The following is an 18213-nucleotide window of genomic DNA, read 5'->3' as shown; positions in this document are numbered from 1 at the left end:
CAGTCAAGATTCATCACTATAGTAGATGTCATGACATCTAGAGCTACCTGATCTGTCTGTTGAAGAGGAAAGAAAACTGGATTCAGGGAAACAAACTTTAGAATAGCAGTCCATCAGCCTCTGAAAAGTTCTCTTGCCAGGAGTCAGGAGCAAAGCAAGCTAGGGCGCTGGTCTTCCAGGCTTCTTTCTGCCTGTGATGTCACTCATGTGTCGTCCAAGTCAGCAAGCTCCCCTGCTCTCCATTTGACCTTTGCATAAGATTCATGGGAGCACAGGAAAGTTAAACAAAGGCAACATGTCCCCTGTAATTTTACTCTGGCCCCTGATCTTGTGTTATTAGCATACTCCAACGCGTTTGTAGTGATGGGCTAATCAGTCTTGTTCATACTGAAGAGGGTCAGGAAGGCTTCTTAAGCCATGCACAACGAAGCTCAGTGTTTTCTATTCAGATGGTTCTCAACCATAATGTCATAATTACAGCATTTTTTTTCAGCAGCATCACCCACACACTATAATTATAGTTAAAGCCAAGGCTATGTTTACAGTGTACTAAAAGGGGTGGATTTGTTTCATTTTAAGGGATCCGTTCACGGCTTCTGTTGGTAGCTGAATTACATACTAACGAAAGAATCACAGTCCCGAAACAGTTTTCTGAGCAACAGTTTCATATACCAAGAAACTAAAAGGGAAAATAAAACCCTAAAAGTCCTAAATCCCAAATGAAGAGGTGTACACACGATTGCCAGTCAGACACCACAATGACTCTTGATTTGAAAGGCAAGGGTGGGCAAGATTGTGGGGTTAGCATGCTGTTGGGGACTGTGGATCTCAGGGTTCCCTCACTTGGTCTGCCTTATTGTGCAGGGTATGGTATGGCTAAGCTTCTACTGCCAGTTTGTGGAATTTCAGGACAGTAATTTTTCTCCTGGGATGTGAGCATACAATATTGCCACTCATCCAATTACAGTACACATTTATTCTACAGGTCCACTCATTTCTACATGACACACTTTGTACCCACTATGAGCCAGACATCCTTGCTAAGTAATCAGCAAGAACAAAATAGAAATGTTTTCTCTTATGGGAATCTAACCTACATAAAAGTTGTCCTTTGCTTATCAGTCTGGTGAATAAAAGGGAAGTTTGGATGCTGATGAGTGGCGTAGACGTATCCACCCTCTCTCGCACACCATTTCACTCAGACAGCATTGGATTGAACCTCCCGTTTCCTTTCCCCCTTTCTTCCTTTCTTTTAAAATTAGGTTTTCATACAATGTATTTTTTTCCCTCCACCAACTCCTCCCAGAGCCTCCCAACTCTCTGTGCATACAATGTTCTTCCTTTTTTCTCACTCGGACAATTTCACACATGAGTATCCTGAATTTGGGTCATTTTTACTCCATACTACTCTCTCTCCCTTTCCCTTCTCTCCTATTGAACCCCCCTTTGCCAACAAGCCTTTCCCTAATTTGATGACGTTTTTCAGCTTTTTTTTTCACCCACAGAGTTTAATCAGGGTTGCTGGCATGAATGTGAGTGGGGGTTATTTAGTAGAGCACGGGCAACTTTTCAGTTGTTCCATCACAGAAGAAAATGACAGTCTTCGCTCAACACACGTTAACAGCTCAGAGTCCCTCAGTGAAGGACACACGCTTCGTCTGTGCAGTAAATCTTCTGAAGGCTCTGAGAAAGGAGCTCTGGACTGAGGTTTCTACAATCAGGGATGGACTTTCCATTTTGCAAACAGAAAAAGCGTGTTACAATGGCCGAACGTTTAGCTGTGCATGCAAGCTTCATCTCTTTTATTCCCAGCGACTATTTCTAACAGAGAAGGCAGGACCAGGTCAGCATTTCCCAGGTGCCAAACACTGTGATAAACATTTTACAGAATCAAAGAACAGCCCCGTGGAGACATGGAAGCAAGTCAGCTGGGCTGGAGCTGCTTCTCTGGGCTTCCTCATTAATGCATTACCAAATTGAAGACCCTTTTTTTTTTTTTTTACAGGAAACTAAAAGATGGCCACCTACATAAAATGCGTGATGAGCGTCATAAAATGCCACCCACACCACAAGAAGAATCATTTATGTGTTTGAGATAGGAGGTGGTGTAATTTCTTAAGGGGACAGATAGGACATATTGTAGGCTTATGACCTATGATTTGTATCTTAATGATCCCGAAGATCATTGAGTCCTAGAAAAGCTGAAACAGACAGACATGGCTGGGTTCCAACAAGACTTCTTTATAGAATATGCATCTGGTCGGAGGGTTAGTTTGGAACCCTCAGACCAGATTTAAACGATTAGCTTTAAACGTTTGTTAGCTTTAAACGATTGTTGACCTAAAGAAAAGAAAGCCTGACGTAACTTATCTTGTAACACAAGTTGTGAATTGTAGGTAAATACATTCTTTATAAAACTGATACTTTCATTATTGTTGCTATTTCATATTGATAACATTTCTCTCAAGTATAACACTTTTTTTTTTTTTTACTGTATTTACCCTTCCCTTGTAGGGACAAGTAAATCTTACTAAAACTTCAAATGATTCTGGGGAAATCAAACATCTCCATGGCAAAGAAGAGTATAGGCTCCCAGCTCAACTCATGTGTACAAAAGATCCCCAGTCAAAAGGGCTCAGATGTGCACAAAAAAGATCAAACTTTAGATTGCTAAGAAACACTGAAGAAAATACTTGCCTTGCGGTTGACCAATATATACTATATATTGTGGATCATGTGAAAAATATATATCCAAGAAGTCATACATTTACATAGTTTTAAAAAAAGACATAAAGCCTCTTTACTCAGTTATAAGCACTCTGTTTAGAAATCAATCAACTCTTGAGTGGTTTTGGTTCAAGTGCATATTGGCTCACATTGCGTGCTTGCCACTAGGTACCCAATCACTTGAAAAGTAATCCTGGTACTTTTGCTTCGACTCTTTATTAAGTCCGTAAATCTTTCAAAATATACGCAGCGTAGATTCTTCTGTCTCAGTAAACATTGAGATTAACTTGTATAAAATACATGACCTACCTAAGGAAGAGTCAATACTTTTCCTTCAACGCATAACTGTATAAGACCTTAAGAGCCCTGTTTATCATACACAGGAGCTTTGCGGACCAACGACCTTTCTGGAATGAGAGTTGTAGATGTTCTATCCTGGTGATACATAATCTCTATCTACCATTTAGAATCTGGGGCTCTTTGGTGAGTAAAGAATTGGGTTTGAAGTAGTGGAATTAACTAATCAGCAAATAAATAGGCTACCGGCCAGACCACAAAGGTTGTAACCAGCTGTGGGCTGCTAAACTTCCTGGAGTCGCTCAAGAGAGCTTGCTCACCACCTACTGAGGCCATCTAGGGTGAGAGAATGTTTATTTTGGATTTTATTCTTGAGCACGCATGCGCGCTATACTCTGGCAGAAAAACTATGCTAGGTGTCTGTATATAGAGTACGCGCAGGCACGCAGCAATTTCCAGGGAAGTGCTTGAACATACTTAACAGACTTCTAAAGGAAAGTGTTATTGTTTTCTGTTTGTTTTAAATTCATTCCCCAAAGAAAAGGAAGAGTACCCTATGTGTGTATCAGCAAAAAGACCTCCATTTTAGAGGTTTCATTATCAGTGGCTGAAGCATGCGCAGAAAGGGGGACTAGGTTTCTTATAAGTAAGGGGTAAATAAAGATTTAGGAATCAAAGGAACATTTAAAAAACGTTATGACTGGGTATTTATCTCATAAAGAGCCCTTATTTCCCATGTACTCCACGTGAAAAGAACACAGTCTGTAACAAAGTTCTGACCTGCATGTCAGGATAATTGTGGACTCTGTTTGGGTATTTAAGGTTGGAAAAGAGTCACTGTGAAGTAAATCTTCTTGTAGCTGTTTGAAGAGTTGTCTAATCTTTTTCTTTCTTCCTGAGTTGATCTCACACAGTTCAGGCTCACCTTGACTTGTTATGTAACTGAGGCTGGTCTTGAACTATTGACCTTCATGCTGCCACTTCCCAAGAGCTGGGTTGCAGACAAACCTCACTAAATCAGGCTTTATTCTTTGTTTTGCTCTACGAGGAGCAGACACCCAGCCCTGTCCCAGCATCTTCTTCACTCTCTGCTGGCCTGCTAGGAGTGCCTAGTAAGCCAGCATCGCTGTGCTCCCTTTTTCCTTATATAAAGCATGCAGTTCTACCTGCCTGCCTGCTGTTTCTGAAAAGCAAGGAAGAGGGTTGGGAATCACCACTAGACTCCCTGGCATCGTCTGGAGATCAGGGCTGTATGTGAGTCAGGAAGAGTTTACCACTCATTTCGGTTCTAGAACGCGAGCCAACATAAACACTGTCTCCTTATAAACCATCAACGGAATCCATGTTTACTTACTGAATCGCTGACTGGACTTTTATAAACAAGCAGACTGTCAAGAATTCACTGTCAAGCAGACTGTCAAGAATTCACTGTCAGCTTCGATGTCAGAACCTAGTCAGTTCTGCTTTCCTGTGTGTGCCTGGAGCCCAAGTGCCTTGGAACACAGGAATGCTGTATAATACACACTGGGCAGAGCTGCACTTCCTTTATTCTGTACCTCATTTAGCTCTACTGTCAGGCAATGAGGGTATTTTTTTCCTTTTATTAAAAATATTTCTTTTCTCACATAATATGTCCTGGCTACATATTTGCTACTTTACTATTCTCTTTATTACTCTCTTTACTGCTTGCAGTTCCTCTCCACTCCCACCTGAATCCATCCCCTCTCTGTCTTTCATTAGGAAACAAATAAGCTTCGCAGGGATAATAATAGAATAAAATAAAACAAAAACTCACACACCAGAATAGTACAAATCAAACAAACAGGAGTAAAGGAGCCCAGGAAAAGGCTCAAGAAACAGATATAGACACAGAGAAAAAATTGTTCAAACACTCAGGAATCCCATAAAAATACTAAACTGGGAACCATAATATACCCACAAAGGGCCTATACATTAAAAAGAGAGAAGAAAAGATATAAATAATAAAAAAGATAAAATTAAAAAAAAAAGAGGAAATGCCCTGACAGAACATTATGAACAAAAACTTCAAAGCGCCTCTGCGTTTGTTTCCTGTTGGCCGTCTATCTATGGCTGGGCATGCAGCCAACCCTAAGAGTAGCCTGGTCCCCAGTGAGACTCTTTTGGAGGGAGCTAAATTTTCATTTGCAGGTAAAAGCAACGAGTTCTGAACGTTGAAATTATTCAATAAAAAGCAGTGCTTGAAGCCGAGAGGGTAGTTCGCATTTGCTGGGGCAGTGATGGACTGGAAGCAGGAGCTGAGGTGATGTCCGGATACAAAAATGATTCCATAGAGATCTTTTGTAACATGCACCAACACCTGACTGTGCTTCTAGCTCCACTACCCGATTTTAGAGACCAGCGGAAGGCTTTTAGGAAAGATTTAAGTGCACTTAGCAATGGATGAGATAAATGTCTACCCTTACGTGCATTCCTCCTTCTTTAGGAATGACCAGTGAAGGACATGACGGAAATTGAAGCAGCGAGTGAGGACATAAGCATTTGGGGAACCATTTTGTCTACATTTCTTTCAAGTGTAAAATTCAACCATTTACTAAAATCTCTGCATGTTCTAAATTCTTACAGGAACTATAAGATACAAGGATTTATAAGATACAACCATCTTAGGATGGTACAGTTTACTAGTAGGGGATAGAAAATGCATAAAAGTTTATATTAGGCTGAGCCAATGATGATCTTATCACATACAGTAGAGTTGATTGGAGATAGTTGCACAGTGTTCAATCTGATGTATGTTGGACTAAAATAAGAGCCACCAGAGTGTACACTACATACCATAAAAGTTTAGAAAGGGTCTAAGGACTTGAGCTTAAATATAGTCTTATAAGAATTTTCTGGGTTGGCTATTATCAAATCTCCATTTAGAGGCATTTCTGCAAAATGGACCTGGAATTAAATGGCTCTATACACTTGTCTTTATATCTGTAGATTACAGCAGCTCTCAAGCCTCATTGGAGAAGCCTCTTTCAGCAGTAGATGGTGCTTAGTAAAGAAATGCACGTCAAGCCAGTGTGCAGAGGATAGGAGACTGTGAAGTGCTCCATTCTAAAGAGACATCTGTATCCTATTCCCACCATTGAGGGATCAGAGATTTCGGCAGAAGCAAGAGGAGGTGGAAAGATTGTTAGAGCAAGAGGTAGAGAATGACTGCAGGAAAACACTGTGTTTTGGGCAGACATGTTATGGCTGTTGCACACATGAACTCACAACATGTATGACGACATGCACAAGGCCTGGACAAGATCAAGGCAGACACAGTTCCAGCATGGGATGGGGAAGGGCTCATGAAGTCCTATACTATCTGAGAAGCCTCTGGCAACTGGTGGCTGCTGGAAGAAGAGTTAGTTTTCCTCAGATGCATCCCTGATAGGCTGCCCATGTTCCAGTGGATGAACTACAGCCATGCATATACTGGCACTGCTAAGAGGACATGGAGTTTCAAAGACAGTACATGAACCTGGCAGGGAAGAGTGGTGGTTGGGAGAGTACACCAGGAGCTAGAGGGGAGGGAATAGATTTAATTAAAATATAACATGTTCATGTATGAAATCCTCAAGCAACACATTAATAAGATAAAAAATGTCATTATAATACCTAAAGAGAGACACAAGGCACAGAGAAGCAATGAATGGACATAATCATGTAAGACATAAGCCACAGATGAGGGACTTAAGACCACGCTGTCCGCTTCAAAGAGTAAGTTCTTAAACTGCATTATATTACTTCTCTTTTAGAGAAAGAGAATCACAGAGATTCCAAGATGAAGCATGTATATATTTGGGAAGACTAGGAAAAGTTTTGTATAGAGTAATATTTAAAACCATGCCTAAAGCACACACAAAAATTCATGATGGACTGTTCCATACCAGGAGGAAAGAGGAAATTCTGGCAAAGGGGAAATGATCATGTGAGGATGCCAGGAATGGAAATATGGAGGTTGCGGTGGCTCATTGTGAACCTTAACTTGAGCAGAGTGAGGTACACGAGAGCAGAATACACATCCAGGAGCGTGTACAAGGTGCATAGAGAAGACTGACGTGTGCGACAGCAGATAAGGAAGAAAGGACTTTCCTGAAAGTGGGTAGTACTTCCCAAGAGGGTGGGGGCCCCAGTGGAACAAAGCTGGAAGGAGAAGAGTATGTGTCAGGCCCCACTTGCCATGCGTGAATGCTGTCGTTGCTATTATAATCTGTGCTGGACATTACTTTCATCTTCTTCAATCTTCTGATGTGGACTCATGCCAGTGATAAAACCTTCACTGTTTATTATGAATATTATATATATATATAATGAGTATATATATATATATATATATATATATACTCATATATTTGGTTCTGTTCTTCTAGACTACCTTAATAAACATACTAAACTAGATAGAAACGACCTTAAAATTGGTGCTGCAAAATCTCTTGAATGCTTAGTGTGATCCTGGCGTGATGGTTGGTGCGCACAGGGCATAAAGAATCAGAATTACAGGAGGTAAATGGTATCATGGAACAATGGGCAAAGTTCCATGGTAGAACAGAAGGTAGGAAAACTGGGACTAGAGAATTTGTGGAACCTTTCCCATGAGTTGAAGATGGAGTTCAAGCTTGTGGATAAAGAGGAGATCATCAAAAGACACAAGGGGGTATGTGGTAGCATTTAAAAGAGAATAGATCGTTTGTATGAAGACAGCATTTTGAGGTACAAGGAAATTTAGTTGGAGAGACAAATTCTATCTTTTGCCAATGCTAACATTATATAATACTTCCAAATAACAATAATAATGTTACAAAAGGATTTGTAAAACAAGGCAATTTTCTAAATTCAACAAATTGCTACTGATTCACAATAAATCCTTTCCTCTCTGTAAGCTTGGCCACACTTAGCATGTAAGCATAAGCAAAATGGAAAAATGAAGAAAAGCTCCATAGAGAAAGTGAAAGATAAATCCTGAAAAATATTTTTTGCCTATAAAATTTTAATTCTGTCACTTTTCCTGTTACCAGTATCCCCAATAGAGAAAGGGTAGCTGCTTGAATTATATTAACACATGGAAGCCATCAGAGCAAGTTAGTAAAACGACAGGAATTCTTACTTGTCCCCAGGTCTGGAATAATTCTTTGCAGAATTGGAGAAGCTCTGCCAAGAGTAACTGGTGTAACTGGAAAAGAAAGAGAAGAAAATCATTAGTCAACCTTGTAGAAACACCATCTGCTGTGACCCTGTTACAGCGTCCTTTTTGGATAACCAGCTCCCATGCAAAAACTCCCATGAAAATTAAAATTGTCTCTGTGTACTGAGAAGAGCTTGTAAAGGCAGAGCAAATGGAAGCCTTTTGGTTGCCGTTACTTCTGGTCCCATGCCCAGACACAACAGAGAGCAATGAAAACAATACCTGCATCTATCACTCCAGTCCAAACTCCGCTTTCCCCTTGTGCATATGATGGGGAACACAAGCTTATTTTTATTTTTTAAAATCACAAAAACTAAAGTAAAAAATGTTTATTTTTGGATATAATATAAGCGTGAACATTCTTAGGCACTGGGAAAAGAGAAGTACACAATTGAAAAAGGGAGACACTGGAGTTTTTTGAAGGAAAAAATTGGGCAGTAAGTCAGTCATTATAATGCATGCAGCTAGGAGCAGGATGCACGGAAAGTAGGCAAAAATGGAAAGTGGTTAGCAGGGACATCTTTCCAGCTGGGTTGCTTTGCAAGTGCTCAGCTACAAAAGGAATGCTGTCTGGTCTTGGTGGAAAATAGTGCAATAGGACTGGATAGATAATTTGTTGATACCACCAGGGCACACCAAACACTGAGATTTAAATAAAATCCAGGGAAACTACCCATGATATGCCTAAATTGACATTTAGTCTTTCTACTAAAAATATAAATTCTTAAAAATATTTGCAATACTCAGTGATGAGTTTTCTCATAGGTCAATGGGTTGACTGGTGGCTGGGGACTTCCTTCCTTAGTGTGGGAACCGGCACAGGAAAAATCAAAGCATGATTATAGAACTGACATATTTTTTCCAGTGTTATCTGAAGCCTTTTGGATGGTGGTTCATCCAATGGACAGTGGTTTAATAAGTTCATCATCAATGGGCAGTGGTTTAATAAATGTAGCCAGGGTGAAGAAAAGAAAAAAGAGAAAAAAAAATAAATGTAGCCAAAGAATGCAGCATTTAAGAAAAAAGAAAGAATGAAAGAAAAGAAAAAAGAAAATAATTAAAGGTCTGAGTTTAGGAAGCTTCAGTTAGCAGACAACCTAGAGATGGCTAGAGGACACGGGGGCTTCCTCAGCCCTATCTCACGTTCTTCATATGCTACAGTGTGGATGTGAATCATCCTTCAAGGGCCCATGCATAAAAACTTTGCTTCTCAGACTGACACTAGTTGGAGGCAGTGGGAATTCAGGAGCTGAGGTGAGTTGGGAGGTCTTCCCATCCCTGGGGGAAGAGTGGATTTAGAATGGATGCTGGACACTTAGCCCTTTCCCAGTCCTGAGGTAAAATAGTCTCTCCACATGCTGCTAAAGCATCCTCCATTTCATAGGCCCCAAAGCAGTGGGGCCAGCTACTGATGGTATGAAAACTCCAAAGCTGTGGGTTAAAGGAAGACCTTTTCTCTGTGTAAGTTGATTGTTTCAGGTACTTGTTGCAGTAGCAGAAGCTTATTAACATAATACCTCATCATCTGTATCCTTTGTGAGACCCCCAGTAATAAACTAAAATCATTAATTAATTAATGCTTGTCTGAGTTCTGTGAGCTAGGGTAGCAAATTCTTCAAATCTAATCAAAAAGTCACGGGAACTGTACTTTTTAGCTGAAAAGTCTTTCAGAACTATAGCATATTTATAATTGATAGCTAAGAAGTCTTTCAGAAGTATAGCATATTCCACACATTGGTTATCTGAAGTGGGAGACAGTTTTGTGGGACTGAGATGTCAACCTATGGGAGGTGACAGTACCTTCACGTTCTATAGGATGGTCCCTCTCCCCTAAGTATTAGCCAAGTGTGTTCTCACACATAACATCTTGGTGACCAAAGGGCACCAAAGAATTCTGCTTTCAAGGGTGTAGTCAGACACACTGTGTTTGTTTTTCCTGTATCCTCTCAGACAACTGATAATATTGTCTTAGTGCTTAAATAAAAGGCCACACACTGAGAACTTTGTCTCTCATAAAACACAGGAAACAAAAAGAAAACAAAGATCAAGTGGGCAGCGAGACTGCACACTCCCATCGCTCTGAACTTCAGGCCTGGTGAGTTTGGGCCACCTGCTTCTTGAGGTCCTTTCTGTTGAATGTTTTCATGACCTCTCCCCACTTATCTGGCTGGTAAGAAGCAGCCATTGTGTTTGCTGAAATAATGTAAAATCTAATAGAAAGAGTGAAGGCTTCTTTCGAATACAGAATTCTAATATGAGTAGAATTTCTGGCGGGTATCTGGGCATTATCACTGAAAATACTAAAAGAAAGATTTGGATTTTCTCTGGTGAATCAATCAATTTTAAACTGTTATTATACTATTTTAAATTGCATGTCTATTGGTTTTCAATGTTCCTATTTACTCTTGAAATTTTATAGTTTTTCATTTATTGAACTTATTTATTACTCCCATAACTGATTGCAACAAATATTTAAAATAAAAGCAGGCAGCATATATTTCCCAGAATATACACTGTACTAAGCATCAAGTTTTAATATGAGCAGAAAGTAAAAACTGTCTTTTATGACAATATCATTAAGTCCAGTTCTTAGCAGCAATGTTGACAGGTTTCCTAAGAAGATGATTGGAGCAGAATGTGCAGGTCAGTCCTGAGGCCACAAGTAGGGTCTGAGCCAAACGGCTGTTCTGGAAAATCTTGGGGAGCCTTGGACTCCCTGACTTCTCACAGAGACATCTGGTGTTTCCTTCTCTGTGGTACACTAAGTGACATTCTCATCAAGCAAAAGCTTTACTGAGCCAACACACTCTAAACCATGCAGCGAATCAAAATATAAAAAGAACAAGTGACCTTCCAGTGGACAGACCACAGACTTCTGCCAGTGCCAAGTGGATGCTGGTTACAAATGGAGCACAAACCATGCTGCCTTAGCAAATGCAAGTATCACGCTTACCCATCAATTTAATTAGTGTCAAAGTCATGTACCCAGTGCCTCTGACCAGTCAGGGAAAGGTAAACAAAAGGAAGAGCGTAAGCAGAGACCACAACTCTGACAGTCATAGCGATTAATGAGGCGACCACACAGGGGTTTGGTTATGATCTGCAGGGATTTAACTTATTATCTAACTCAATGGGATCAATAAACATTTTATAGGGACCTTTAGGTACTGGAATTTTTAAAATGAAGGAACTAACAACAGCTCCTGGCCTCAACAAGCCCATGGTAGCTTTCTTTTTTCTCCTTTCTTTTTCTCCTTCCTTCCTTCCTTCCTTCCTTCCTTCCTTCCTTCCTTCTCTGTCTCTCTCTTTCTCCTTCCTTCCTTCCTTCCTTCCCTCCTTCCCTCCTTCCCTCCTTCCTTCCTTCCTTCCTTCCTTCCTTCCTTCCTTTTTTTGGGGGTCAGGAATATGTAAAAGGAGTGTCCAAGGACATGGGGTGCAATACGGGGAAAAATGAGACAGCTTACGAGCTTAGGACAATAAGCAATGGTGACAAAGGACAAATGCAATTGAGTCAAGAGCACTACTTCAAAAGTGTGCTGTGGCAAAGACATAACCTATAAATATAGAACTGTAATGCACTGGCCATGGACTGAATATGTGAGTTGAGATATGTTGGGTTGGGGATAGAATCAGGCACACCTTGGGAATGATCTTGCTGAAAGACATTGTGATTCTGCAATCACTAGGGAGCTACGAATTTCTTGTGTTTTGAGGTTGAGCGCCTCCTGCTGGACTTGTTCAAGAACAGGTTCCCACTAGGAACCTTCTCTACTGTATGTTCTCTGCTTGTACTTTTCAAATGAAGCATGCATCTGGACCTCTGTTTATGCCTGTGAAACAGGAGTCTTTCTGTTTACGTGTAAGGGGTTAAACCAACTCCTACATACAAATAATTTTCTTCAAGTGGTTACTAAATGTTAGTCTTCCTGTTACGATTGTTTTCCTTATTAGTAGGCACTGGCTTCACAGTGGAGCATGCCCTTTCCCACGGACAACCTGGCATTGCCTTTCTATTGGAACTTGAGTTCTGACACTTTCTTCAGGACAGTATGCAGCCATAAGCCCAAGCACTCTGCTTACATTTTGTTAGTAGATTTTCCCTCCCTAAAGGACTTTGAGGATGTGGTATCAGTGGAGTATAGGATAGAAATTCATTTAGGTGAGCAATTCAGTCTAAGAGGAAACACACTCCATCCTAGTTCTAGTATTATTAAGGGAGCAAAAGTAGGAGGATTAAGGTTCTGGCAAGTACTGTAATTTGCCACTTGTATAAGAACGGCAATTATAACCAGTCCCCCAAGAATGGTGGAGACACAGTAAGGGAAGCACAGTACCTCGTATGATAACCCTTTTATACAATGACGGAATTCAATCCATGCACAGCAGGACACAGGGTGCCTACTACAAAGTAAGCTCTGAGTAATGAGAACTATTGCGTTACTGTTAATATATGCTAAAGCTAATGATGATGCTGTAACTGTCATGAAACCCTCAAGATGTCCCTTGAGAGGGTTTGCTTCCTCCCTTGGGCAAGTAAATTGTTCTCCCCGCAGCAGCTGTCCAGCTGTCGATACTATGCTTCCATCCCTCGCTGCCTTGGCCTGTTTGCTAGTGTTCAAGGGTACACAATGAACTCCTCAGGGTCAGGATTATCGCTTTAATTGCTTTACGAGCTGTTAGGAGCACAGGAGGTGCTGCCTAGGAGACTAATGCAATTTGTAAAACTACAGATGCTTTAAATGTTTGTGTGGGGCCACAAAGGAATCAAACACTCTAGAAGTAGGATCTCCATTCGGAAACTATCAAACTTGTTGAGGACTTTTGCATTTTTATGAAGCCTGTTTATTCTTAACAATAGTCTATAAAATTTTCATTCTTATATCTCAACCTCTGAAACCCTTCAGACCCATGCCTGCCTCTCTTTTCTTCTTTGTCAAATTATAACCCCCATTGCCAAATGAGTACTTTTCTCCTTCCCGTTTGCACTTGCAAGAGGCTCACTATCAAATTCTCTGTCTGGACAATGTCTCAGTCCACCCCGCGACCCTGAAGAGGTTGATGTGATGAGAATATTAAAAGTGCAAGGCAGTATTAAAATTCCAAATTTCTCATATGCTTAAAATGCACTTAAGCACCATACCAGGCACTGGGTTTTTATGATTTTTTTCCCCTCACTTAACTCTAACTACAACTGTCTGTAAAGGTATTAGAAGTTACACATGCTAAGTGAGGGAGTAGATCTCTGAGTTATTTAAATCAGGAAGTTAATATCTGGTCTTAGCAATTATAGATTAGAGTTTATATTTGAATGGCGGCTAGACACTAATTTTACTTCCTCTACTCTTTCCCAAACTTGCTGAGTCATCACAATGGTTATGGCATTTATGACATCTATAGGCCAAGGCACTGATTTATAGAATCCCAGAGGCACTGGTCAGCATGGGCAAGACAAAGTCCTATGACAATGTTTATCATTTCCTCTCACCCTCTCCACTTCAAGGAAATCGTGTGACAAGATGCACTGGGAAACTCTACAGGTCCCGCCCCTATGCTATGCCCCAGCCTGTGCTCATTAGAAGGAATTTGATAAATGAGTACACTGACTTATACGAATGCTTCAGAAATTCTAGAAGGCACATTGATAGGGCCGGGTTGATGAACATTTGAGCAGAAATGCCCTCAGGAGTTGGTTTATGAGGAACCAGATAAGGTGTGTGGCCCCCTCTGAGCCAGGCCTCCTCCCTATCACTGGAAGCAGGTGGTACCAGGCAGATTCTACGGCTACGGTTTCCCTCTTGGTCCCTTGGTACCCCAAACCCCATCATGGTTTAAGCTAGAATTTCTTCCCCTTTGTAGCTCATTAAATTAATTGACTTCCCACACATAGTTTCTCTGAATTAAAGTGCATTATCTTGTATGCATTCATCATGGTTGTTGGCAACTGTGAAGAATCACGTGTAATCCGGACCAAAGCCTTTTTTGCAAGGATGCTATGACATCTCCACGACTCCATGAAGCCACATATCTCTTCAGTACTTCGGCAGTAAGCCATAGGGCCCATTGCAGGGGACAGAGAGTTAAACAGACTAAAGAAGCAGGCTTGAAGCAACATTGTAGTTTCATAACAGAAAAACAAAGAAAGCTACTAGATAGCCAGATACTACGTAACACATTTGGAAGAGAAAGCAGAGGAGGGAAAAGATGCATGGGCTTGCATATGTCCACGGCAGTCACTTTGCTTTCTGTGTATTCTGTGACTGACTGGGCTGGCAGGAAACCAGAACCCAACCTTCATTCTCCCGGGACTGGGATTTATCTCCCATAGAAGGGACTAATGGGAAAGTTTCCTGTCTAACTTCAAGCTATCAAGTAGCCCTTTTCCTGTCTTTAGTGCTCTGGTTGGGGAGTTCACAAACATCCCCCCGATACAGCTTCTGCACGAACCAAGGACATCTGCTTGCAATTAAAGGCAGATACTGGAGTCTGATGTTTCAACTACAGCTTGTTGTATTATACAGTATAGGTAATTTTGAAAAGCACATTAGCAGCGGTGGTGGTATGTGTGTGTGCATTTGCATACGCACCTCTCTCTCTCTCTCTCTCTCTCTCTCTCGTGTTTTCCACAAGTAAAATAAAGAGTAACCACCTTGCAATCAGAGAAATTTCAAGGAAACTTTGTAGAAGGGAGCTATGGGCTAGGTGAGGTCCAGCATTCATTTTCATTACGAAAAGCCCCCTTGCAATTTCCCTGGTTTTCCCTTTCCGTGGCCACCAAGAGCTAGGGAGCATCCTACCCAGCTGTGTCGCCTCCAAAGCTGCTTTTCATTATGAAGAGCAGCAGGAGTGTGAACCCTAGGCCACAGAAACAAGCAAAGAGGTATGCCACGTAATAACAGGAACCCAGATCAATCACAGCCATGCAGAAAGCAACAAAGGGAATCACAAGTTGGCGCTGGGCCAAGATCAACCCCTGGAAGGACAGTCAGTGAAATGCGATCAGAAAAACAAACCAAGGGAATACGATGAAATTGCTCTGAAGTGTGTGGAGGACAGAAGCGGTCCTTGTTTTCAGTGGTGTCTGAGATACTTCTAGTACATGTTAATTCATCCACTGCAAATGGCAGAGAAAGGCTGATTTAATTAAGCGGAAACCTCAGTTAATTAAGCTGGTGACTCATGGACAGTGGCCCTCCCCAGCTCTGTGTTCAGTGACATCATGTCTTTAACTTGAAGTCATCCAGAGTGGGGATATTTACACAATGAAAACTGGAACTGGATGCATGTTAGGGCCCACTTCTGTTGAATGCTGGGCAAATTCCACCTACTTTTCAGTATCAGTGTGATTATCTTCTCCTCTAAGAAGACTTGTTTGTTTCAGTTGGAATGCAATCTCTTTATTTTTTGTATTTCCACAACACTTAAAAAAATCATCCGGACTATGGCATTTGCTTATACTTTATTAAAGTATAAATAAAGTATTTCTTATATTTTAGTTATCAGACTTGTCCAATAAAAACACCCCTCACAGACTGAAGATGAAGACTGTCTCACGTGTCTCATCCTCATTCCCCCTTTGGTCTGTCATAGCCCCTGTGCAATTCTTTAAATAGCATGAGTGTGTAGTACATAGTCACACATTTATTGAGTGTTCTCAGGGTCAGGACATGCTGCAAGGCATTGTGACTTGGTTAGTGTTCTGAATTTACCATCTATTTTATGGTCTCTGAAGTCTCAGCCTACACAAAAAAGGAATTATATAAAGTTTGTCATTAGGTCTTGTAATAAATTCGGGTCATGAGCAGTTATGTCTGGGGCAAGAGCATATTTCAACTAGCTTTCATGAGATTTCATCCCACGTTACTATCCCAGGCTTTCAAAGGGAAGGGAAGACATAGTAACTTGTCTGCTAACCCTCGTTACCCCTTTTATTGGTGGGGATGGATGGATTTCCCTTAGAGCAGTGGTCTTACAACACCGAGGTGGCCAGATCCTTGCTTGTTTGCAGTGGCAACTCTTGGTTCCTGGAAAATGATTGACAGATGAGTGGATCTTCTTGTTCAGCCCCAGAGACAAGCAGAAGCCCAGTTTGTCAAGGCTGTCTTAAGAAAGAATATACTTTGGCAGAGGTTTTTAGGTGTGTCTTTCCCACTCTGGGCACGGTCATCTTTCATAAACAGGTTCGTCTGGGTTGCTGCCACCTTTTCTCTGGTTTCTAGGCTCTGCTTGTCAATTTCTTCCCAGATGTTCTCAAACAAGCTCCCGTTCCCTTGGGAAATAGATATTTCTGAGCTAGAGAAAGCGTTGCTGAGCTAGGATTGCCGTGAAGGGGGCTCAGGGTGTTGGCCTCTGTCCTCAGATGCTGGGGGCACCATGGTAGACAGCAGATGGGATTCAGCTGCTTTGGACCCATGCTTCGGTGCATGTGCGGTGGGGGGTTAAGGAGAGAAGCAAACAGGTATGTAATATCATTCCAGGTTGGGGTTCAGAATAGTAACACACAGACAAAAACCCCACCACAGATCATAGTCTGGTAATGAGCCACGGATATTTTGCGAGACAACCTTCCAGGCCTAGGAAATATATAGGTCCTGAAATGGATCAGGGGAGATAGCAGAGGATTGTGTGACAGGAGCAGAGGGGGTGATGGGAGGACAGTACTTGTGGTTGCAGAGATGCCGGAGGCCAGGTCTGCATGCAGCCAGACGGAGGCTTTGTGGACAATTAAATACATCAGCGTCCATGAAAAGGACCCCAACGAGATCAAACTCAGACAGACTCCTGATGGAGGAAGGTCATTGGCTAATAAAGGAACTGCGTTGGCCCATTTTATTTGTTAGAGGATAGGTGATAGGAGTAAACAGAACAGAACGCTGGGAGGAAGAGGAAGTGAGCTCAGAGACTCGACAGCTCTCTCGGGAGCAGACACCTCAGAGAGAGACGCCATGCCCCGCTCCAGGGATGAAGCTCCGACCCAGGATGGACTAGGCTAGAATCTCCCCGGTAAGCGCACCTTGGGGTGCTACACACAGATGATTAGAAATGGGCTAAATTAATACGTGAGAATTAGCCTAGAAGAGAATGGGCCAAGCAGTGTTTAAAAGAATACAGTGTCCGTGTAATTATTTCGGGGCATAAGCTAGCCGGGCAGGCGGCTGGGGTGTTGGGGACACAGCCCCGCCGCCGCCCTTATTACTTCAGACTCCCACTGTAGTGTGAGCATCCCGCTTCAGTTCTTTACTGCAGCAGTTGTGAAATGGGAGACGCTGGGAATGAGCTCAAGGCCATGTGGTTATGGTTTTAATTAAGTCCTTTCAGGCTGGGCACTTTGCTTGGGATGCAGACACAGACCAGTGGAGCATGTGTGTCCAACATATACTTACTGAATACCTAGTAGGCACACAAAGGGAGTGAGGTGATTAACACGGGTCCCAAGATGCTCTTCTCTCTGTTTCTCTAGAAGTATCCTGAGGTCAAGACCAAGGAATTTAATTGTTGTAAAGTGCACTCCTGGCTTTAGGTCTTTGCCTACCTTCTGTTATCTACCTTGCTTTCCCTAGAATGAAATGATCAGAGACAATTCTCATTTATGTAAGCGCTCAGCCGAAATCCAGGCGCATGCTGAGTTTGATACCGTGAATGAATACTATTAAGATCCGTGCCACTCATCAGCAGCACGGGCGCTGTTCTGTGCTGTTGCTTGCATTGTTTCATCTGCCCCTGCATGTATTCTTACCCCCTAGATGGCATTTCAGCCCATTGAAAGAACCATATTTTAACCTCTCTGACCCCTGCACATAGTTGACTACCAACCAAAATTTATAACACAACAACTATCCTACCTTTTGTTCTAATATCCTCTTTAAAATTAAGATCTGTCTGTATTGTCTGCTTATTATTACTTATAAAGGAAACAAACACCTTAGTGGATGGGTTCTGTTTTATGTGTATGCGCGTTTTGCCTGCATGTTTGTTTTACCTGCGTGTGTATC

The 18213-nt window shown here is 41.7% G+C and overlaps 1 protein-coding gene across 2 annotated transcripts in view; it reads right to left on the bottom strand.

The window, feature by feature from the left end:
* The window catches only part of LOC121444546 (growth hormone receptor-like), a 265658-nt gene that overhangs the window by 60915 nt on the left and 186530 nt on the right, over positions 1 to 18213 (bottom strand). For both annotated transcript variants that reach the window (XM_041646371.1, XM_041646372.1), the window contains exon 3: positions 8147 to 8212. In XM_041646371.1, coding sequence (XP_041502305.1) covers positions 8147 to 8212 — 66 coding nt within the window. The remainder of the gene's footprint in view (positions 1 to 8146; positions 8213 to 18213) is intronic.

This window comes from Microtus oregoni, unplaced genomic scaffold (genome assembly GCF_018167655.1).
Source record: "Microtus oregoni isolate MIOR12 unplaced genomic scaffold, Mior012 000132F_ref0000261, whole genome shotgun sequence".
Classification (NCBI taxonomy): domain Eukaryota; kingdom Metazoa; phylum Chordata; class Mammalia; order Rodentia; family Cricetidae; genus Microtus; species Microtus oregoni.
This window is presented reverse-complemented; position numbering and strand designations above follow the sequence as displayed.